The sequence below is a fragment of the Dunckerocampus dactyliophorus genome, chromosome 2, assembly GCF_027744805.1.
Source record: "Dunckerocampus dactyliophorus isolate RoL2022-P2 chromosome 2, RoL_Ddac_1.1, whole genome shotgun sequence".
NCBI lineage: Eukaryota > Metazoa > Chordata > Actinopteri > Syngnathiformes > Syngnathidae > Dunckerocampus > Dunckerocampus dactyliophorus.
Window position 1 is genome coordinate 34,579,455 of NC_072820.1, and position 24,235 is coordinate 34,603,689.

A 24,235-nucleotide genomic window follows, 5' to 3' on the forward strand; every position below is an offset into this window, starting at 1 on the left:
TCATGAAAAATCATAAAATTTCACATTTAAAATTAGTTCCTATGTCAATCAGACACCCAGGCCAGATTTCCCATCCTTTCGGGTCCCTACAGGACAAGCAAGTCTACTCCCAAAAACTGCTACAAAAACATAGTTAAAAAAAAAAAACAACCAAACATGTAAATATTTGTATAATTTTAACCCTCTAAATGCTCATTTGATTCACTGACGTAACGTTTTACTTAGAAAAATACATACACAATGAGTCATTTTCCATATAATAAATGTTGGGGGCTGTGGCTCTATGACAAAAATAAGGCTTCGCTATACATAACATTAGAAATAAAATAGATTTTGAGGCTTTAGTTTTTTTTTTAGAGAGTCAGTTTCCAAATTTCCCACCCATTGACTTCCATGATAAGCGTTGTTTTTCAACTCATTGGAATTGCACAATATAAACATTCATTTTGTAATTTCAGGCTTTCATTTGAAAAATGTAGCTGTTTCATTGAAAAATAGTCCAGATTGGGCAATTTTCACTTCGTAGGTGATCATGAAATTACTATAAAAGTTCACTCGCTAAAAACGGTGAGTTAGGTTAATCCATCAAATGCTGCTTAGAGAACTTAAAATTTGCTCATCTGTTAAACTTTCAAACAGCTACAATTGTGCACAAAGCAAACGATAACCTGCTACCCAAAAACGTAATTCAGCTCTTTTCAACGAGAGAGGAGAAATATGATCCTTATAATATGCGAGAACAACGCTAAAAACCTTTAGCATATCAGGATGTGGAATCAAATTACGCAACGGCTTGAGTAAAGAACTCAAACAATACCCTAAAATGAGCCATTTCTAGAAACGGTGCAAGCAGTGGATGTTTATAAAGTACAAGGAAGAAGAGTCGTGAACCACTGTGTACATACACGGTACACTACCATGCCATGTCCCACCCTGGCAGAGTGGGGTCATCACACCTCAAACCTGTTATCCTTCATTTCAAAGGTAGACGTTCACATTTATTGGGTATTCTTGGGAAAATAATTACATGTCAGGACAGTGTATTAAAAAAAAAAGTGTGGTTACAATGAGAGTCAAATGGGACCAAATTGGTCCCGAGGGTGAAGACGGTAGCCATATGCAAACTCCCTGTCCCATATACCGCAATAGAGGAGATCATGGAGTTAAAAAAAAACAACTAGTTTCATAAAACAGAGCGATATATTGAGAATGAAAAGTCCGATAAGCAGAATGTACACGCTTGATCCCCCAAGGTGCCTTGATAATGATGTGGCGTCTGTTCTGCATGTAGGATCCCTCGGCGCTCGTATCGCTGAGCTCAAACAGAAGGTGATTGCCGAGAATCCTAGGCTTTACGGCCTGGCTGTGCCTCGTAAGTTCACTTTTATCAAAGTTTACCTCCTATTAAATGGTTGATTAAAACATCCATGTGGTCTAAAGACACCACGCGACCCAGAAAGAGTCACGAGCGAGAAGGCGTGGAGTACCACTTCATCACCAAAGCAGCGTTTGAGGCGGACATGCACAATGGCAAGTAAGTCGCAATCGCACTACTCACGGACGTCACTGCTACTCTACTCTTACACCTGGTGGTTTTATGCAGATTTATTGAATACGGGGAGTATAAAGACAATCTCTATGGCACCAGTTTGGAGTCCATTCACGGGATTCTGGATCAGAACAAGATCTGCCTTGTGGACGTGCAGCCTGAGGTTTGTGTGCTTTGTTATTGAAAGTCTTTCAATTTGGATATTTACGTCATGGAAAGTCAAATTGACCAACTTCACCACTAGGTAGTGCTACTACTCTCTGGTAGGGCTGGTAACTGTAACATAGTGATAATGTGATGATATACAGGACAGGCCAAATGTTTGGGCACACGCAACACAAATGATGATCCCAACCCCATTAACAAGGCAAGAAATTCCACTAAGTAATCCTGACAAGGCACACCTGTGAAGTGAAAACCGGTCCAGGTGACTACCTCATCAAGGGTTATCAGCACTATCAAAAAAAAAAAAGACATAAAACGTATGTCTGAAATGTAAGACATATTTAGAGTTATTTCACACTTTTTTGTTAAGGACATAATTCCACGTGTTCATTCATAGTTTTGAAAATCTACAACCTAAATAGTCATGAAAATAGAAGAGAAGGTGGCCTGTAAAAACTTTTGGCCTGTACTGTAAATTGGGGAAAAAACATCTATGATGGCTTATAAAAATCAAATGATCACAACATTGCTATAGCTCCCAGTACATTGATAATGAAACACCATCACATCGCTACAGTGACTGCTAATTCCACACATAAGCAAATCAATGGTAATAATGAGAGAGATTTTGTGATAGATACTGTACTGCAGGGGTCACCAACGTGGTGCCCGCGGGCACCAGGTAGCCCCCCACGACCACATGAGGTGCCCGCAAGCCTGCTTTTCATTCAGGTTTTCAGTGAATAATGAAAGAACAGTAGAAAGAAATGCATTCTGAAATACAAAATGTGAGTCGTGGACACCAGCATTTTGTTCATGTTCTGGTAAAACAAGCATATTCGCTTTGTTTGGGTTTAAAATAAGCTCTGAAAATAAATGTTACAAAAATGAGTAGCTTTTGGCCATTTTCATTTTCTAAAAGTAGCTCTCACAAGGAAAAACGTTGGTGACCCCTGGTGTACAGTGTATATTGGGGGAAAAGACATTCCACAAGTGTTGATGCACATTACATGGTGGTTTTGCCCACATAAATATCACAAATAACAGATGTATACAATAGTATCTATGCAATGTGACAAAGAAAATCTTTTTGGAATAAAACCCGATATCAAAACATTGGGAACAGCTATTGATGCGGTCAAACTACAGAGATAATGATGCAGTATGTTTTACTACAAGTTTTCCCCTTAAGTTACATGGATCACATAGTCAGAGCGATTCTGTCAAATAACTATATCCTAATACTGCATATTACAAGTTAGCATTCAGCATAGGCAACAATTAACATTTTTTGACCACACAGTATTTTAATAAGAGTATAACAGTGAAGTGCGGGCATACAAAGGTGGAAGCGCCAACATTGGTCTGCGGCAATATTGATATGGCTTTCTATTAAGAAAACCCATAGCATGCCCAGTGGAATACATTGTGGTTGTCTGCCAGGCACTGCTGATTCTTCGCACATCCGCATTCAAGCCCTTCATCATCTTCGTGAGACCCACCGTGTTCGACAGCGAGAGGAAATCTCTCAGCTCCTGTTCCTCGCTACACAGCATGGCCATCATGGTGAGTGGAGTGCTTTTTGTATGTCACCATAGCAACCAGCTGATGTGAAAGAGCCTTCATGTAAAGCAACACATGCTGAAACATTGAACATTTATTTACTCTTCCCAGGAGCATGACATCCAGGACATGAGACAGTCGGCAGAAAAGATGGAGCAGTGCTACGGTCACTGGGTGGATTACGTGCTGGTCAAGGAGGACCCAGTCAGTGCCATAGCAGAACTACATGTGATTCTGGAGCGTGTGCGTATGGAGCCTCAGTGGGTGCCCTTGTCCTGGGTAAGGACCTAGCTAACCCGTCTACTTGCCAAACTGTCCATTCCATGCTTGGAGCTCTAAGCTTTTTAAATGTTGACTGTGTAGTGCAGTGGTAGAGTAGTGTCATGTGATGTAGTGGTTGTGGGATGACCTTGCTACAAAGTGCCAAATGAAACGCATTGCCGTAGGTAGACGGTCAAATAATGATGCATACTGGCAGCTACTTCTCAATGTTAAAGTGTGGTTTTTTTTCCAAGCGTTTGGTTGATGACAACAATAATGAAGTCTTTTCAAATGACACTGTTGTGGGCTGTTTATTTTAGGACAACACTTACAAATAACCAAAAAGCAGGAAAATATACAAGTGTGGCTGTTTGCAAGAAAAAAAAGACAGTATATTACTTCCACAGCTTCTTGATGGACATGTTCTTCTCACTGTCTTTCTGCATCACCTGGGGGACACACAGGGGAACAGTTAGCCAAAACATGATGTACCCTAGCATTCATGTTTAAGAAAAGAAAAAGATGGATGAGAGCTGTTTTAACAATGTTTATTAATGTGGCGGTTGCATTGTGTTTTCTAATATTCTGCCCATCTACAACTAAAAGTGCTGTTGTACAAAACAATAAGCAATGTTAAATTAATCCATCAGAACTGAGCATTACTTTAAAATACGGCTGCAGCTAACGATTTCTTAATCGATTGAGTAAGGGGGACTAGACAGACCAATATGAACCAAATACAGTTAAGTGGTTTGGTCCGCACCATATCAGAAAAGAGGCAAAAATGTCGATTACTGTTTTGCCTAAAACGCGAAGATAATAGGTCTGCTTTCGTGGATGACTAAGGAAATTAAAATAACATTTGAGAGGCTGAAATCAGGATATTTACATGTCATGTCATGCCAATCAAATACCATTTCACTGGAGAACCGATTAATCATTGATTGTTGCAGCTCTACTTTGAAATGGTTTAATTTTTGATACAACTCTTGTATTGCTCTCATTGCCTAGTGTGCCTAATGTTGTGGCTAATCTCAGTACAATTAACTACAAATAAAATGGAACAGAAGGTGACGAACCTTTGCCACAGCCATCTCAAAGTCCTCCTGGGTGACATGCACTCTCCTTTCTCTCAGTGCATACATGCCAGCCTCTGTGCACACTCCCTGAACAAACACACATTAAAATTAGGTGTACACACACAAACCGTGTTAGCGTCAAAGGAGGCAGCTCTCACCTTAACCTCAGCGCCTGAAGCCCCGGGCATGAGCTCAGCTATCTTCCTCAGGTTAATGCCGCGCGTTAGGTTCATCTTCCTGGAGTGGATCTTAAGAATGTCAAGACGGGCCTAATGGAGAAGAGGTATGTCTAAATGTAGGACACCATTATGTGATATCACAGCAAGCATACATGCAAGCATCTACCTCTTCATTTGGAGGCGGGAACTCAATCTTCCTGTCAATCCTGCCTGGCCTGAGTAGGGCTGAGTCCAGGATGTCAATACGGTTGGTGGCCATGATGACCTGGAGGCGTCACAGAGATCATTTAGACTAAGAGAGCCGATAAGCATGGTTCAGCAGTGAGTGAAAGTGTTGCATTACCTTGATGTTCTTGGTGGCCTCGAAGCCGTCCAGCTGATTAAGGAGCTCCAACATGGTCCTCTGCACCTCGCTGTCTCCACCTGAACCCCCCTCCAGGCGAGATGAGCCAATGGAGTCAATCTCGTCCATGAAGATGATAGAGGGCGCGTGCTCTCGGGCCATGACAAACAGCTCACGCACCATCCGAGCGCCTGGAACGGGGGAAGGTGGAGTAATTTTGATAAAGTCTAATTAAAAAGGTACATTTTTATAAAAGTGACTTTACTGTTTGTTTATGTGCAACCAATGTGTGTGTAAACGCTCAATACCAGCATCAGGCTAGACACACTTCCGTTACACTTTTATGGGACCTCTAAACAGCTCACCCTCTCCAATGAACTTCTGGACCAGCTCAGACCCTGACACCCTGATAAAGGTGCAGTCAGTGTGGTGGGCAACAGCTCTGGCCAGTAGGGTCTTCCCTGTACCTGGAGGTCCATACAGCAACACACCCTAAAAAGAATCATATCGTCTGAGAACTTCCTCAACATCAGCATCACCGGCTCAAGTCATTTTTTGCTGACCTTTGGTTGTGCGATTCCCAAAGCTTCAAAAAGCTCCGGGTGCTTGACAGGCAGTTCAATGACTTCCTTGATCTCCTTGATCTGCTTGTCCAGACCACCAATCATCTCATAGGTCGAGTCTGGAACCTTCTCCACCATCATGAGGGACACCAGAGGGTCCACCTTGTTGGGGAGGATCTTGTGCAGAGTATAGCTGTCGTTGCGAAGTGCCACACGACAATTTGGGGTCACCTTTGTGAGAACATATTTAAGGATGAAATAAATAGGTTGCACAATCATTTCTGTCTTTATTTCGTATATACTATAGGGACTACAGTAACATAGAAAAAGGCACAAAAATTACATTAGGCCAAAAAAAGACTGTCAAAGTTAACGCGTTAATGGAAACTTCCTTTAATGGGACTATTTTTTTTTTTAATGCACGATTAACGTGTGCACTCCCTGTTTGACAATCTGCCCACGCTGTAGTTTGAGCAAACGCAGCGGTGGATGTGGAACCACAAGCAGGAAAAAATACTGAGCAGAAAGGGACAAAGAAAAGGATATTTTGAATGGTAAGTTTAGTTTCAAAAGCAGATGGCTCTCGCAACAAGACCAAAGTTATTTGTATCTACTGTCGCTGTGAGTTGAGTTGTCACGGAGTACGTCCACTGCCAGAGAGAAGTGAGAAGGTACTGTGGAATTGTTTTTTATTGTCATTTAAACTGTGGTACCTTGGCATACAAGTGTTCCAACAGGTGTTTTTTTTTTAGTTACGAGCTGTCTTTCGGCTGTTTTTTTGCTTTGAACTGTGTGCTAAAATTTGGATTATGAGCTGCCAGTTACCAGCAGGCATAGCAGAGGACAGCTTTTTGGGACTGACCAGAAACGAGTGGCTGTAAAGAGCATTAGCAGCGTGCTATCTGGTCACCAGGAAAGATTTAACACATCAGCAAAACATACGTACATTATAGCAATCTAATTGATCTTGACAGGAACAACATCAAATTAAAAGCACTAAAATGTGTAGAGCCACCATCCACCAGTACAAGCATGGACTTTGTTTTTCCAGAGAGGTGAACCAAAGAAATACACACATTAGCACTCAATAAGGTCATCAAATCTTACCTCTATACATTCCCACATAGTATCAGCATTTGGGACCAAATATGAGGTGAAAGAAAAAGGGGAAAAATACAGTATAGTAGTCCATCTGTGCAGCGTGGTAGAATGTTGGTGTGTTCAAGGATCTTGGAACTAAGTCGGACACGTTGCCGCTCAGATTTAAACACATGCTAAAAACTGGGGGATTTTTGACTGTATATTTATATATTTTTTAAATAATGGGCCATATTTTCAAAATTGATATTCCTTTACATAAAAGTTGATGTAGTTATTTACAAATTACTTTATTTTTTTTAAGTGGTTTTTTTTTTTTCCAAATCATTGCGCCTGACCATTTCCTGCGGCCCGGTGGTTGGGGACCCGTGCCTTACAGCATGCTTGGGGATATGATGTGCTCTTTTACACATTTGAAAATACTGTAAGAATGACACTTTTATAGAGTCGGCTTCTTTATTTTAGAATGTAAGATTAATGTCTGCAACAAATGTAACCATTGAATCGTATCAACTCAAATCGTACACTGTATCGAAACTTATCAAATCGTTGTTTTTATACAATATCATTTTTTCATCATACCACCCATGTATCTAGGTGTGTATCGAATCGTTTACAACAAACAGATTTACATCACTATGAAAACATCTATCTGCAATTATTTGTGATTCTTTATGAGTTAACTATGGACAAAATGCGATTAATCACAATTAAATATTTTCATCCATTGACATCCCTAGTACAAATGTGTTTAATTGTAAAATTAAGTTTCCCTTCATAGTTGCATAATTTGTGCTTCTACTTAAGACTTTTCTTGTATATTTGACATTTTCTTGAAATATCCTTACAATGTTTTCACACAATCTGAGACTTTGCTTGCAAATAAGATTTTTAAAGTTATTTTATTCTAATAAAACTTTGGTCCAAGAAAAATTTGATTTTTATTTGTAATATTACTACTTATCGAAATGTTTCTTTGTAATATTGCTACTTTTTTTTACACAGTATATTGTTTTGTTTTTGTTTTTATAACAAACTACTTGACATACAACATTTTCTTTTCATCCTGGGCTTATACTATGTTGAATTGCATTTGAATCAATTATTACTTTTTTTCCTACTTTCAAAATGTGGCAACAATGTTACATACGAATACTCACATCATTGATGTCTATGTTCTTGTCCACGTCCACCACAAATTTTCCCTCTGGGTGCACCTAAATGAGTACGAAGACAACTTATTTCTATGTGTAAAATAGTGCAAAAAGACGTGTGCTACAAAAGAGTGGAAAACGCATCCAACATACCTTGACCAGAACTTTCTTTTTGTCCATCACCCTGACCACTTCTCCTACATAGGAGCCCTGCTCCTGAAGTAACTGCAGCTCCTCACGGAGGAGACGCACTAAAAAGCCAAACATTTGGTTACATGTCAGTGTCATTATGTCATTTTATACCGAACAGAATATACCTTTAGCATTGAGTTCATTCCTTTGCGCCTGCAGTCGTCTGAGATTCTGGCTCTTGTCGTTCACTGTCAGCTGTGAAAAGGGTCGGCTTAGTTTTTCCAAAGAAACGGTGCACAATTGCATAAACTCAACTACAGTAGCTTACCTGTAACTCTTCTATTTTGGAAAGGTAGTACTGGCGAAGACCTGTCCCCCCTTTACTTTCTCCCATCTCCATCTGTCACATACAAACATTGCAAGGACTGTAATAATGACGACGTGTAACTTGATTTGACATTTGACAAACTACAGTGTTCAACTGCAGCTCCATTACTATTAAAATAATAAATATTGTCTAAAAAGGTAGCAAATGCATTCAAGTGAGTCAGCGACAATTACCTGAGCTATCTGTAGTCTAGCTGTCAACTAAAACTAACGCCACAAACATTTCACCTGGTCACTATTTTGTCTTTTTATGAAAAGAATACTATGAAAGCACACAATGTTGAATTATCCATATAATTCCTAAAATAGTCAATTTGACAGAGAGCAAGCGGGCTCGTCAACTAGCCTAGCCACAATGATACAGCAAACCGGTAGCCAGCGTTGTTTTTGAATGAAGCGAGGCGTCATTATTATTAAATTCTTGCAAAACGAGCACATATTTATTTAAATTACCTTGAGCACACGTAACAGAGCTAGGTGGCACCAATTAATGGCGAATATACCCCTAAACGCCACAAAATACCAAAAAATCCACCTACATTGTCGGTCCCGTCCCCCTCCATCTTGAAAATCATGATTCCGTTTGAGAGGTTGCGTATTTCCGGTATAATTCTTCTTCTTGGGTATAGTGATGTGCGCACAGTTCCACCCAGTGGTTAAATACAGTATATGCCACCGCAAATAAACCATTGTAAAACAGGAGTTTCAAGATTCTAATAAACTTTATAGCAATGTTTGCACAATTTTAAGTTTGCAAATTATGTCACTTAGAGTGTGCTCATATATTTAATTATTAGAAGAGTAATCGTAATGTGTGGGGCAAAGCAGGACCAGCCACACCAGTTTAAAGTGCTCACTGAAAGCCCCTGAGGACTCAGGCTAGTCCAAACATGCACAATGCATAATCTCACCTCCCATACCATTTACAAAAGACACTAAAAAGTATGTGCATTTGTCAGTATGTTTATTGTACAAAATATTCCAAATGTATAAAAGATAAATGTTGCTACTTTTTGGATGTTATCAAATTCTAAGTGCCTTCTGTACCAAACAATTTAGCAAATATGCAACGTAGAAAGTAATTAACCCACTTGCAACAAGAAAAAAATCACAGATTGTCAGACGCAACATTATAACAACATGCAAATATTCAGTATGTAAAAAAAAAAAAAAAGACAAACCATTCCCCTGAAAAAAGTATTATTTTGCATGCAAAACATATATTGTTCTACATAAAAATATCCTACCATAAAAAAATTCTGCCATGGCTTCAAAGTGTGCAGAAAGTATTAGCACATAACAAAATGATATGACTTTCAAACATACAATAGATCAACAGACACCCTTTCAAATTAAGAGTGCTAGTAAGAGAGGCCCAGCCAGCACCGACGCTAAAAGCATTGTACCATAAACACGATATTGCAGAAGAGGCTCAATACAGGGCAAAAAAAGAACATTACGACATTTGAAATGGCTTTGGTGCAGGATACTTGCATTCAGAAGCTAGAATAGGAATGTACATGTAAACTGGATCAATGATTGTGACACCACTGTGGAGATGTGTTTAGCTGAGTCTGATCCCTAGAACCTGCTCCAACTCTTGTTTCTTCTGCTGCACCTGTATACAAACATTAGTCTGTCATTTGCTTCTCTCATCAAGAGTGCATTGTCTTTCTATGTTGACATACTTTGAAGTAGATGTATCTGCCTACTGCCTCAGGCATCCATGGCGCCTGGTAGAACTCAGTCCTTCTCTCCTCCTCTGGATTCCCCGTCACGTCTGTCATCAACTAGTGGGGGGGGGGGGAAATGGTATTATGGTTTGGGAAATACATAATAATCGCACATGTTGGAATTGATGTTTCCCCTCAATGAACCACAGCTCCTTTAGCACTAATGCAACCATGACACTAACACCACCTTGTGTTGCTAGCTATTTAGACAATAACAGAGGTGTGTTGAGTCATTTTTAGTGGACAGTAAATTTATACTGCAATACAAGCTGTACACAGACTACTCTAACATATACCCATCTTTTATTTCTATGGTATTGTCCCTTAACAAGACGTACTGTTATAAAAACACCGTTATGTTGCATTCACCTTCAGATCTCTGCACTGAGACTTGAGCCAGTCCTGGATGAAGTCCTGAGGGTTGTTGCTGAAGCTCAACATGAAGTCTCTCTCTGTCTTCAGCTGGTTGATGTACTCGATCGTCTCGTGTATCTGCAGCCAAATAGGTGTCAAAGTGGCACACAAATACTACTATTCTTGTTCATTACGCAAAAAGGGAGCAAACCTTCATCTCCAATGCGGCGATTTCCTGCTGGTTGGTCGTAGAGGACAAGAAGCTGCTCATTTGGGCCTTCAGAGGGTCGTCCACCTCCACATCGATGTCGTAGCATGCCGTCTTCTTCTGGTCATTGGGGTCCACGCTGCTCAAGGGTAAACAGACACACAAAAAAGGGACTGCATTGATGGGAAAGGGATTACACCCCATAAAATAAAAAAACAAAAGCTACCTGATCATGTGATTAATAACAATGGGGTCAGGGTGCTGGAGAAGCCCAGCCAGCTTCATAGGAATCTCACAGAACCTCATGCGAGAGCAGCTGAAAATCTGTTGTGTAAAAAGCAGATTTATTGTTGAAGTATGTAACAACACAAACCATTCTTATTACAGTATATCTTCTCAAGGGACAATACTATGAGTGAAACTTGATTTACTTTATAGTAGTCAGTGTACACCTTATATATTGGTATTTGGACAATAATGGCTATATTTCTATAAAAGCTGTACACTGACAACTCCTTACATCCTTGAGAAGATCTACCAAAATGGTTGCTGTTATGTGAGCACTGGTGTAGTCACTTTAGTGAAACAGTGAAGTAATACTTGTCTAAAGTAGCGATTGCAGTTGATGTACTCCTTCTCATGACTATCTTGCAGCTTGTTGTTCTTGATGTAGAGCCAAAGAGCCTGCATGATGCTGGACCGCGTCTGCGTGTGCACGCCAAGCAGACGAGCTAGTCGTAGATCCAGTTTGTACTGAGGAGGCTGTGCCAGCAAAGAAGGAGAAAAAATATCTTTTTTTTTCTTTTAAATGATAACAGAGAGGAGGTGCTAAGTGCGCGCCTGTACACACACACACACACACACACACCTGGTGGTCAAGCATGAGCAGAAGGGTGCATTTGACGTTCACGTCACCGGGTCTTTTCACCTGGAAACCGTCAGTCTCCTGAGTGGTGGGCATTCTGTGCCACTGAAACATTAAAGTAAACATTTTTAGTATCATTCAGTATGTACAGATAGCTACTGTTCAGAATAATTGTATAATTGTTGTATAACGCTTATCTTGTTTGAAGTGTGTTCAACACGTGTTTTAAGTGTTTTATTGCATTGAAAGTGTTTTAACTGCATCTTACTGCGTTTAACATCAACCTGTCCAGAGACAACAGATGAAAATTAACCTATAGTCTGGCATATTTACATATCATGTATATGTTGGTTAATATGTACTGTCCCTAATTTAAAGAAATAAAAAATAGTGGCCCAACAAGCTGCTAGTGATACCAAACAAAAAAATGTTTTCATACAATGTACATATCCAGTTTTAAGTTTTTCAGTACATTCAGTACATTTTTCTGTACATTCTCATTTAATAGCATGCAATAGCAAACTTTTGACTGGTACTGTGTGTTAAACTATTAAACCACAAAAACATATTCGTCAATGTAATAATGAGTTTTAATTTTGAGTGGACTAAATTTGTTTAGACTTCTTCCTTTTGTGTGGATTGTTGATGAATTGCTTCAAGAATGCAGTACGTGGTTACAACCAGCTGAGACGCTATTAATTCTCGACTGGTTCACAAAATAAAGAAGAGGAAGACATAAAACCATGCATCCATCCATGTGTAAAAACACACTTTCCTTAGTAGTTTCTGCCCTTCCTACAGCATTCGCTCTCAACATATTTGCAGATTTCACTTCTCTGCTTTTAAATTCGAAATTGTAATTTTTTTTAAATAACTTAAATAGCAAAAGGTGTGATGGCGCTATCTGCAGGGAAAAAAACAGTGCTGCAGCCATGAATCCAGCAGAGGGTGCTCTCTCACAAGTCAATTCACTTAACATTTTGCAGCAGGAAGATGCTTTGACAAAATGCCATGTTGTGTAACGGTATGTTTTGTAAGTACAATACTGTAAAATGTATGCCTGTAATTGTCTCTTAATGTGTAAAACAGAATTTAAAATGTATTTAATAAGTGTGAGAGGAATATTATAGGATTTAAAGCAGGTGCTTCTAAACTTTTTACACCAAAGACCACATACTGAAAAATGAAAGGATGCAATGGCCATTTTGGTGTTGTAAACCAACACATGTAAATATTCTAAGAAGTTACATATATTTCAAGAAAAAAAAATGCATCTCAGCTTTGTGATACAAGTGAAAAAGCATATTATTAGTATGATGATGGATCGTTGCTCTTCTTGCCCCCAATTTTGCTGTTTTTTCCAAATATTTCTAATTTCTTCTTATATAATCTTTGTACATTTTCTTTTTATTCCATTATTTTTTATATATTTATTATATGACATTTTCCCATATTGTAACTTTTCCCCAACGTAATTTTCCAAAATTACAATTTTATTTTGTTTTGTTTTTTTTTCTCTTAAATTTCAACTTTATAATACTAAAATATGTTATTTTTTCTTATATTACGATGCTTTTCTCAAAAAATTATGACTTTTTTTGTGTGATTACAAGTTTTTTGTCATAATATTTTGACATTCTTGAAAAATTACTGTTGCTTTTTATTTTTATGTTTCCTTTTCAATTATATTTTTAGAATGTGCGAACCAATAAAAGAATAGCCGATGGCTGCACTTTGGACACCCCTGGTTAGAGTATCAAAAATAGAGGTTTAGGGCTATTTGGGTGCGTTGAATGTAACCGCCACAAGTAGGAGGGCTCTATTGTATAAATAATAACAATACATTTGTAAGTGGCAACAATTACTGTATTTTCCGGACTATACGTCGCTCCGGAGTACAAGTGGCAGGACCAGCCAAACCATGAAAAAAAGTGTGACTTATAGTCGGGAAAATATGGTACCAAGTGTCCTGACAGTCAGTTTATTCAAAATGAATCAAATGGCCATGCTAAATTACACCTCCAAACCCCCCAAAATTTGACTGTACAACTTTAAGACTGTATCATTTGAACATATTTTGACGACGGTGAAGCAAGTTTTTGAATATAGAGACTAGATTACAATAAAAATAGGAGAGGAAGCATAAAAATAGGAGAGAAAGCAATTTAAAAAGGGCTGGTTTAACCTTGTCTATGTGTTGTTCTCTCTCACTCAGCAGCACTGACCCTGAACCATGTCAAACAAATCCTGTGCCAAAAAAGATTCATTGCTTCCAGGACTTTCTGTGGCTGTTGGTGAACAGCACTGCTGTGCACGTGTTTGATTCCTGGGTGTAAAAGTAAAAAACAAAAAGAACAAATGCTTGTGAACTGAAGTCATACCTCCACCAAGTGGTTGTCGGGTCCATAAAGCTCCTTATCGAGCTCGATGACCAGGCTCTTGAAGAAAGATGAGAACTTCCTCTTCTGTTTGCCAGGCTGGGAACACATTGTGGGTAAAATAGAACATGAAGACAGCAAACATCTGCATTGTTGTGCTCTGAGCAAATTGAGGGGTGATGAAGCACCAAAACTGTAGACAAACAGCAAACGCGGTTGCACGCCTGCACCCTTCCCAGCCCCGTTTGCACAACATGACCTCTTTCACTTCTTCTCCAACATCCTTCTCTCTGTCAGCACACAAAAAAAAAAAAAAAAAAAAAAAAAAAAAAGTCTCCCACAAGCCTGAACATCCCCTTTATGTGGCCCCAGATGACACCAGCAGTCGTGCTGGGATTGATGGAGGGAGGAGAGGCATGTCAGCCTTGCGGTATGTAACAGCCTGTGGTTTCAATTCCCGTCTTCAAACGGGCACGAGAGCCTGTGTGTCAGCAGTTGTGGGGCGGAATGGGGAGTGCTGTGAACACACATCTGGATGCGTAGTTGGAGCCAACTGCCGCTAAAGTGACCGAGAAGAGGAGCAACAATAGAGCCTGAAAATACTTCGGGAGTGAACACTAAGAAAGACTCCAATATCATCCGCTTACTTCCTCCAGAAGTCAGAAGCCAGTGGTCTTGGATTTTTAAGTGGTTTTACTGTTGAGACAAACCATTATGTGAGTTAAAAAATAAATAACTGAATTATCAAAAAAGACACATCGACATGGCTGTGCAGCAAGTGCTTACCTAATTGGGCGTATCGGAAAACATTTTACTTAATCAAAGTGACACTCTATAAAAGTACCTGTAATAACCATTGGCATGATCTCACGGCCCCCCAGCAAGTGCAAACCTGAATAGACATCTCAGTAAACAGTTCACTTTTCACTTAAATCTTAATGACACCTTTAAAAAGTGTCTGTAATACACACCAGCATGATCTCACGGCCCTTCAGCAAGTGCAAACATAAAATGGCGTCTCAGTAGACAGCTCACATCTCACTTAATCAAAATGACTCCTTTTAGAAGTGTCTCAAATACACATCTGCATGGTCTTAAGTCCGTGTAGCAAGTGCAACCCTGAATGAGCAAATCAGAGAACAGCTCACATCTTACTTAACCAAAATTATAAAGTATATACAGTCTTACCTCGGTTAACATCCGCCCCAGTTAGCACGTTTTTCGGTTAACATCCAAATTTTTTGCAAAAATTTTGCCTTGGCTTGCGTTCACCCGCTCATTTAGCATCCGCAATACCACCTGGTTTGTTTATGCCACCATTTGGATCGCGTGTCCAAGACAAAATCTTGCAATACTTGCATGTAATCGTGCAATGTATTGTGGGACGCAGGCAACAGAGTTTATTTATATAAGAGTTGTAGAGAGAGACACGGCGTTCCAAACACAGTGACCTCAAAAAAGAGAAAGGCAATGCTCCATACCGAGACAAGGAGCAAGCAAAACCTCTGAATTTTACATCTTAACGAGAACCGTCATCATTTCAGAGCTATGAGCGCTGTGTTGGCACGAAATGACCACGCTCCCGCACGACTTAATGTATTTACACCTTGTCAAGTTTACATCTAGTGCACAACAATAGTATGCGCAACTCGCATTGTTCCCACATGAGTATGTATTGTCACCACCACTTTCGCATCCGTGAAGCAGTGGTGGCATTATTCGTTCCCGCCCTTTCCCGCTTGGTGTCACGCGGGCATTACAGTTAGCTTCATTAATTCCATTATTTGCAAGAGACCTACTTGAGAATTTCCCCGACTTGCTCCAAGGGGTGGTGGAAAAGTTAACCCATTCATGTGAATGAGACACGCAGAGGCACGCTTTGATACACACCGCCCACATTGTTTGCACATAGGTTGGGGTGTGTTTGCGGTGCCTTTATGGATTTTACATTAGTCAAATGTGACAGCAGCACTATTTTTTTCCAAGGGTGTCCACTACAGGTAAAATGATTAAATGTTCACGTTTGTAGCATTGTTTTTTGAATGTAAAAAAAAGTTTAAAAGTGTTAAAAAGTCTTTAACAGACCTCTCCGCATAGATTTTTGTGGCATGAGTGAAAAAACTGTTTAAATTTTTTTTTTTTATAAAATAAATAAATAAATAAATAAATATCAAGGATTGCCATCCAAGCATAATCTCCTCTTGTCCCCATCCCTCTATGCAAAACTATGTAAAAGTGATGTTAAATGTTCAGTTGTCCATTCTTTTGTCATTATTTTTGCATTATTTTGTGTTAAACTATAATTATTGTCTATAAAATGTGCTTTTTGTGTTAACATTTTTGGGTGCCGCCAACAGATTAATTGGATTTACATTATTTTCTTTGGGAAAATTTGCTTTGGTTATTGGTAATTTTGGTTTGAATCGGCCCTTCTGGAACAGATTAATGATGTTAACCAAGCCACCACTGTATTATAAAAGTGCTTCTAATACACACTGGCCTGAAAGTACTTGTATATAATATGCTTACTTCCTCCAGAAGTTTTCCTTCCACTCTCAATTCCCAGGAGGACACCTTCTCTGCCTCCTCACCCTCAGGCTTGCAAGGGGTGTACGTGTTGGAAATGTAGATCCTCAGCTTGCGTTTTTGCTGCATTGTTGGAAAGACACAAGCAGAACTTTAAAGACAATCTGACGGAAAGGGCTCCTAAATCAAGAATGAAACGAGAAAAATTAAAAGCAGATTATTCAGTTACATCTGCACAATTGACACTGTCACATGGGTATTAAGATCATTTGCAACAGCACAGAACTGCAAAGTGCTCTTTAGAGAGCTGTTTCTAATATTCTACCTAGATCATAGGGCTAAATGGCCCGAGTATTGACAGTAAAACACAAAATGGAATATAAACATAATGAAATGGTGGTGCACCACAGGGGAGTGATTTAGGTTTCTTTCAATTATTGTTGTTATGTGATGTCATGTACCATTATGGGCTTCTTGATAGCCTCCTGTATCTCCATACGTTTACGGGCGATGGTCTGGTCCAGTTTCCTCTCAAAAGCCAAGAGGTCCATGTAGGCCTGGGACTCTGGGACCAGGTCTCTGATCTATCAAATCGACAGTTTGTGGAATAGGCCGTTGATCAAACCCATAATAATCCCTTGTATGTTAATGTTTCAAGAGATGAAAGCTCTTACTCTCTGTGGGAGAACCTTGTCTGCCATCTTACGTCTTTTTGCCCTAAAGGACAGCAAAAACATCACATGAGCATCAATGCCAACTGCTCACGAAATTATGATTAACTTATAGAGACAAGAAACAAGTTCACTCCAAACCTGCCTAAAGAAATAGTTGATGAGCAATTATTCATCAAATATCTCTCCACCAGCTCCATGCTCCATCTCAAAGGGCCCATTTGTTGTTCTTAACCGAATGACACAGTTCAACCTCATTATGAATCCATTCAAGCGCTTTTTTAAGAAGAATCAGGGGAGTTGCTTCGGGCGTTCTGCAGACCATGAAAGAACTTCATTGTGGACAATGAGACCGCAACCACGGCCTCACCTCAAGGCTCGCCACAGTTATGACCGTGGCGTCACTGAGCTTGGTTTGAAGTCAAAAATACCCGCCGAGCGTCCAGTCACGGGATGCTACAATGCCGTGAGCCTCGTGTCTGTGTGGTCGGAGCTGTGTTTAGCATTTGACAAACACACTGCATTGGAATAACACACTCGTAAATGCGGGGTGTGTATTCTGCTTGTCAGGCTAGGCTAAGCAGTCATGATTGCTACATATGAGAGCCTAAACGTATTGTTTTGTTTTTTTTTTACATCCTAGGATGTGAGGAGCAAAGAAGTACCCATGAATCCACAGCATCTTAACAAAAACATATTTTAACCTGTTTTCCTTTTCCTCATAACTCAATAATTAGCGCCACTGGTTGCATACACCCACTAGTCTAATGCCACTCCCTTACTTGGCCAATCAGTCTTCTTTCATCACACAAACACTCTCACTTCCCCATTCTTTACCCTCTTCTGCCAAGTGCCTCTTGCTGCTGCTGTTGTTGTTGATGGTGGTGGTGGTGGTGATGAAATAACCGCTTCCGAGACACATCCAAGGATGGAGGCCCCATGCTCGGGCGCATGGGCATGCCGACGCCACCGCCAGCACCATAAGAGGGACCTGGGAGCTGACCACCCATTGACCCCATGTGGCCGCCAACTCTGTTCAGTGTCATCCCTGGACGCTAGGGAAACAAAGTGGGGTTAAACTAGGCACACAATTACATTATCAGACTATATTGTATTGCATTTTATATGACTGTGTTTTTCTTTTTTCCTCTACTATTGTCTTACTGCAACCAAGCAATTTCCCTTGTGGGAAAATGTCTAAGTCTAAAATAATGTCTAAGTGTTAATGTTAACAAATAATGGTTGGAGAAGGCTATTGCTTTTGACATATGTCTTCCAGCTGATATACTGTAGTGTTAGTAAGAAATTTACTTTTCAGCAAAATAATTTCATTAATTTAAAATACTTAAAATAAGTAAATGACAGTAAAAAACTTGTCCATACATCAATCTTCTATGCCGCTTGCCCTCACTAGGGTCGCGGGGGTATGCTGGCGCCTATCCCAGCTGACTACAGGCGAGAGGCGGGGTACACCCTGGACTGGTCGAGTAAAAAGTTGTATTCTACTGAATTGCTACTGAGTGGTAGTCAGCTATCAAACGCGGAAGCACTGTACACTCCTTATATAGGAGTCACCATTGTTTGTTCTCGTTCAGGTTTATATATGAGATATTTGTACAGTTTTTCAGTGTCGTCTACATTAAAGTAAGCAGAAGACCGACCTGGGGGTACTGGGGTGCGCCGGTCATGGAGCGGGGGAACCCTCCAGGAGTTTGCGGCATTCCGGGCATCCTCAAGCCGGCAGCGTGTCCAATATTCATGGGGTTCACGCTCGGGTTCATCGGTGGTCCGGTGAATCCTCCTTTTGCTGTCATCTCACAGTTGCAGAAACGCCGATTTAAGAAAAAAATGTAGCGTTTTTAGCGGCTATTAAAAGTCGTGAAGTTGACGTTTTTTGACGGAAGTTTTGACAGTTGGCAGTCAACAAAGAGCTAGCTTAAATGTTTGTTAGCTCGTTTCGGGCTTTTGCTTACAAGTACTTGTTCTTGTCCAAACAACAACTTGTGGCTTCTGTTAAACTTCCCACGCGATTCCAAGATGAAGTGAACATCTTCAGCTAGTTAATAACCATGTGTGTCATTAAAAAAGTCAGGAGGAAAACACACGTCAAAGTTGGGGCAGTCCTTTAAGTGAACACGGACTAGTTTTCTAGTCAACGCCACATACGAATGTTGCCTTCAGTTAAGTCTTACCAGTTTGAGTTCCAACTGTGACTGGTGCGTTAACTGACGCTATCAATCACACTACATTTCTTATATTTGTCGTGAAAATGGTGACAATAACGTTAGTAAAACAATTACTTGTTATGCTCTATTGATATATCCACAGACTCTTCTTTTTAACCAAGACTGTACATAATTCCGTGTTTAGGGAGAGCAGTTGAATGCAGCATAACTGATTCAATAGTTTTAGAAGTCAATGGCAAAACAATAGATTAAAAAAAAAAAACAGGTACATTATTTTTTTTCATTTGGTTTTTTCATTCACCTGGTACCTGATTCTGATCACTTTTGGTAGGAAATAAAATAAAAATTACAAAGTAATTCTTCTGGTGTTGTTTTTATAACAATACTACTGTACAAGCTTCACTCTGTATTTATAGGTCCAACAGCAGCCCCTGTTGGTTGTTAGCGCCTACGCAGCAACACTGTGACCCTTTTGCAGCCTTGACACTGCATTAAGGTGATTAAAGTTGTAGCCATACAAAAAAGAAGACATGTAACAAATCATTTATTATTACGCTAGACAGATAAAAGAAACTGAGCCCGATAGCAGCAATTGAACTACTGAAATATTTACACTATCACATCACACTGAGGATTTGTGTAACCCTTTTACAATGTAAACACGAAGACATTTTTGCCACCGTCCTAAAGAAAAATAAAAATTAAAAAAAACACCTGCATTGTGCAGCAAATAACCGCTTGTACAACTAGATTAAATCACTCACTGGTGAATGATAACTCTCGCAAACACAAACACACTGATAATTGGATGTAAAAACAACAGAGACAAACCATTTCTTATAATGATTGTCTGAAACCTAATAGGACCCTTAGATATCAAAAATTAGATTCTCTTTTTTAAACAAAAAAGCAATGAAATACAAAAGCGCTCGCTTTTGTAATGATTCTTGTCCTCTCATAACAATGCTGGGACACCGAGTGAACTAAAATGCCAGTGTCTGTATGATTTTTTTTTTTGGGGGGGGGGGGGGGGGGGGGAATTAAAAACAAAAATGGGTCAAGTATAAAGTGAGAGGTCAGAATCTGCAGAAAAAGTCACCAATAACACCAACATTTTCACATGATTAAAGTACTGTTGATCTGTGTGTGTGTCATTGAGGGAACGTCTCATCTTTCATCAGCATGCGTGGGCTTTCCTGGTTGTCCATACGACGCCGGGGGCCCATCATACCTATTGAAGAAGCAGAGGAGGCAGAGTTTCATCAATACTGTCATTTAATTCAATCATAAACTTGTTTAATTACAACCTCGTTTTTACTTACTGCTCTTATGCTTGAATGATTTGGATCTTCTGGGCGAGTTTGGATTCTGGAGGTGAAAAAAAAAAACATTACAAAAAACTGAACAGTAACAATTAAAAACATTATTAATAAAAATGACAAAAAAATGTAAAAGTACCTTATCAGATTTCCTTTTCTTGGCTGTAAATTGAGGGGGGAAAAAAAGACATAGATTTAAAGTTACAAGTGCATTAATATTGACCCAAATATGAGACGGTATTTTTCCCCTAGAAGAAAAAGTTCTAGAGATTTATACATGCAAAACAACAGGTGGCGTCAATCAACTTCTACAGCAAGTGAGTCACCATTTTTATTCCGGTCACTCGTGCTTGTCGTTTTTAAACATTTTTCCAAAAACAGGCCTTAAGAAAGAGGAGTGGTCTTATATTTGGGTGAATAATGTAGACAAAGGGGAAACAAACAAACAAACCACCTTTCTTTTCCGCCCCATAAGACCAGTCGTTATCGTTGACGTCATCATTGTCTTCTTGGTCGCTTTCGGACTTGTTGTTGGTGTTATTACCAGTCACTATTCTGTGACACAAACAATGACTCGGGGTTACTCATGGAAAGGAGCTGTTAAAATTACAAATGAAAAAAAAAAAACATTCTGAGCAGAAATGACTGTATAGTCGTCCGTCGCTACTTTGTGGTTCCAATTTCACGGCTTCACTCCATCACGGCTTTTCAAAAATATATACATTTAAAAATCATACCGTTTTGTGGCTAAATATGGCCTATCACTAGTCACAAATATCCATATTGGAGCAAATGTTATATATTTATTCTAAATGAAGCATTTTCAAGCATAAAAATGGCAAAATGAACAAATGAACATGTGAATGATATGTAGTTTTCTGCACTGGTCACTAGGTGTCAGTAATGTTTCTGTAATGTTCGGTGAGCTACACAAATGGCAGACTTGACTGCCGGAACAACAGGCTTTTATTGCAGGTTTGGATTATCTCACAACAGGCACAATAATCCCTAATAAAAATCCCTATTAAAAAATACGGGCTACTCTTGCTGCAGTAACCCATGACAAGTTAAAAATCAACTCTGATCACAGATATCACCTTCTGTCCGCCCGCCACCAAGCTCCTCTAGGGAACACATTTATAGCAACACATGAGCCACAGTCTTATTTTTTTATGTCTTAAATTTCTTACTCTTATTACAGGTATGTCTACTATATTGGGTAATAAGAGTGCAAAGGTGACTATAGGGGTGTTATTTCTTGTCTAGAGGGCTCTAATAATGTTAAACATATTTAGAAGGTTGTAAACAGGTTTTCTATACTATGGCTATGAAAATATTCTATTTATAAACAAGGGAACCAACATTGTGGAAATTCAATTATCATGGTCTGGTCTGGAAACAATCGACAATTATAAATGAGGGGTTACTGTACATCTTGTATAGCAGTATAGGGTTATTATACACTGTGCCTTGTGTATAGTCAAGCATGGTGTGGTTTACTGAAGCAAAGATGAAACACCAAAGACCTCACAGTGAACAAATTGTCTAATTTGTGTCCTTGTTAATATTTAGTGTGTGCGCCATTGTTATCGGGCCTAGCCTTAAGCCTCTTGGGCATGGAATTCACCAGAGCTGCACAGGTTGTTACTAGAATCATCTGCCACTTATCCATGATGACATCACTGGTGGAGCTGCTGGATGTTAGACACCTTGCACTCCTCCACCTCCCTTCCACTCGAGTATGCCCCACAGGTACTCAGTTGGGTTCAGGTCTGGAGGAGACTCCAGCTCCATTCCATCTCCTTCAGCTTCGCCAGCACTTGATTATCATAGGAGGTGTGTTTGGGCTCCTTGTCATGTTGGAAAACTGTTGAGGGGATGGCACTATGCTTCACAATGTCACAGTACATTTTGGAATTCACGTTTTCCCTCAGTGAACTGCAGCTCACCCAATGCTGGCAGCACTCATGCATTCATGACACTACTATCACCATGCCTGACTGTGGGCAAGACAATTATCTTGCTACTCACTTGCGGCGTCAGTAATTTAGACAATAATGGCTGTGTGTTGTGCCATTTTTGGTGCATAGTAAATACAGTATATACAAGCTACACACTTACTACTCCAAGTTATATCCAAGTTTACATTTTTATAATATTGTCTCTTGAGAAAATATAATAAAATGTTTGCTGCAATGTGGTGTGTGCTCTCTGTCTCATACCTGCGGTTGGCTATGCGGCTGCTGTTGCGTCCCATCCCGAGACATTTCTCCAGGTGCGGAGCAAAGCGCGATGCGGCGATACTCCTGCTGCAGTTGGGACACACACACTCTTTGTTCTTCCACTGGTTGTACACCTGGCCGAACACATCCAAACCCGGCTGGTCCACAATTTCTTTGACCAAAGGACAGTCAGCACAGTGAGTCATCAGTGTGGCAAGTTGTTGTAAATAAAAGATGTGTGTTCTTACCAAAGTCCCTCATGCTTTCTTGGTCCGTGTCATCCAGGAAGAAGTAGCCCTGCTTGACAGCCCGGTGGACCTCGAAGCAGAGGCCCAAGCATGCATCCTCCACCAGGTCAGACAGGATGTCCTGAGCTAGACCCTGGCAGGAAGGCACCAAGTCACATGACAGTCTTTTACATATAGACTGCGCATATTTTATCTACTGCACCTCCAGCTTGCTGTTGTCCAGGCTGGACATTGAAACCTCCTCCATTTTCATTTGCCAAAACTACCAGATGAGCAGTCACTGCTGTGGTCATGCTGTAGCTCAGCAAGCCTCGGCCAAAAAAACAGGGCTGCAGCGAATAGTGTTGACACTTTTAAATCACAGTGGTTCTCAATGACATGAATGAATGTGGTGAAGCTACTCACAAATGCACGTTAGAACACAACCAAGGTTCTCTCTCTTTCGCTTCCAGAGTCTATAAACTGTGGATAAACAAGACGTTAGTTAGGATCACTTTGTTTTTCACTTTGAATGCATCACCCCCCCGCCCCAAAAAAGCTGCAGGAACAAAACAAAGAAAGGCTGGATGGTTTCAGCAAGGCGGCAAGCTAACCAGGCTAACAGCATGCTAATATCCACACTAGCAACACACCGCATGTTACCATTAAGAATTAGGTTGTGAATGAGCGCGTTTAAAGCTGCCTTGAATGATTTTTTTTTCGCCGTTGAAAGGAAGCCAATCGACCCCGGCGAAGAGGAGGTTCGTCCCCGAAGCGCAACACCGCTGCAATGCGGCTCTTGTAGTCTCCCCACAGTCCGTCAAAACGAACCGATGACAAGTCAAGAATCTCACCGTCGATTTTAACCATCGGCAGTTAAGAACACGGCAAATCTCGACGGCGATAAATGTCTAATTGCGTTTATTTACCAATTGCGGCAGGCATCCATCTTTAACTTCTGAGATCAGACAGAAGCAATCGATCGGGGAAAAACGTGTGGTTCCCACCTTCTCTCTTCGGTCGCTTTGCTCAGCGCGTCACTGGTGCAACTTGGAATTCATTTAATACTTAGA

General features: G+C 40.1%; 4 protein-coding genes across 10 annotated transcripts in view; 1 reads left to right on the plus strand and 3 right to left on the minus strand.

The window, feature by feature from the left end:
- LOC129176915 (MAGUK p55 subfamily member 3-like) overlaps window positions 1–7,040 on the plus strand; it is a 28,783-nt gene extending 21,743 nt beyond the window's left edge. For 4 of the 7 annotated variants that reach the window (XM_054767434.1, XM_054767429.1, XM_054767430.1 and 1 more), the window contains 5 exons: window positions 1,292–1,372; window positions 1,441–1,534; window positions 1,604–1,712; window positions 3,158–3,280; window positions 3,389–7,040. In XM_054767434.1, coding sequence (XP_054623409.1) covers window positions 1,292–1,372; window positions 1,441–1,534; window positions 1,604–1,712; window positions 3,158–3,280; window positions 3,389–3,568 — 587 coding nt within the window. In that variant the 3' untranslated portion in view covers window positions 3,569–7,040. The remainder of the gene's footprint in view (window positions 1–1,291; window positions 1,373–1,440; window positions 1,535–1,603; window positions 1,713–3,157; window positions 3,281–3,388) is intronic. The other 3 variants (XR_008569533.1, XM_054767431.1, XM_054767433.1) reach the window with 3 other exon arrangements.
- Window positions 3,831–9,107, minus strand: psmc5 (proteasome 26S subunit, ATPase 5). Its single transcript, XM_054767435.1, has 12 exons — window positions 9,013–9,107; window positions 8,415–8,486; window positions 8,272–8,341; window positions 8,108–8,205; window positions 7,961–8,017; window positions 5,703–5,933; window positions 5,505–5,631; window positions 5,140–5,330; window positions 4,963–5,061; window positions 4,776–4,886; window positions 4,618–4,704; window positions 3,831–3,987 (listed from the first exon to the last, which is right to left on the minus strand). The coding sequence occupies exons 1-12, from the start codon at window positions 9,046–9,048 to the stop codon at window positions 3,934–3,936; spliced, it is 1,233 nt and encodes a 410-aa protein (XP_054623410.1). The 5' UTR covers window positions 9,049–9,107; the 3' UTR covers window positions 3,831–3,933.
- Window positions 9,108–9,433: 326 nt separating this feature from the next.
- Window positions 9,434–19,562, minus strand: smarcd2 (SWI/SNF related, matrix associated, actin dependent regulator of chromatin, subfamily d, member 2). Its single transcript, XM_054769118.1, has 13 exons — window positions 18,870–19,562; window positions 18,046–18,263; window positions 17,212–17,254; window positions 16,999–17,121; window positions 16,541–16,660; window positions 14,015–14,110; window positions 11,637–11,738; window positions 11,369–11,530; window positions 10,995–11,092; window positions 10,772–10,907; window positions 10,576–10,698; window positions 10,162–10,263; window positions 9,434–10,091 (listed from the first exon to the last, which is right to left on the minus strand). Exons 1-13 carry the CDS (start codon window positions 19,020–19,022, stop codon window positions 10,038–10,040), a joined length of 1,530 nt encoding a protein of 509 aa, XP_054625093.1. The 5' UTR covers window positions 19,023–19,562; the 3' UTR covers window positions 9,434–10,037.
- A 349-nt stretch (window positions 19,563–19,911) lies between these two features.
- atxn7l3b (ataxin 7 like 3b) lies at window positions 19,912–24,197 on the minus strand. Its single transcript, XM_054767441.1, has 9 exons — window positions 24,092–24,197; window positions 23,589–23,645; window positions 23,386–23,512; window positions 23,184–23,316; window positions 22,936–23,107; window positions 21,168–21,268; window positions 20,853–20,875; window positions 20,717–20,762; window positions 19,912–20,625 (listed from the first exon to the last, which is right to left on the minus strand). The coding sequence occupies exons 3-9, from the start codon at window positions 23,434–23,436 to the stop codon at window positions 20,546–20,548; spliced, it is 606 nt and encodes a 201-aa protein (XP_054623416.1). The 5' UTR covers window positions 23,437–23,512; window positions 23,589–23,645; window positions 24,092–24,197; the 3' UTR covers window positions 19,912–20,545.
- Between the last annotated feature and the right edge of the window lie 38 nt (window positions 24,198–24,235).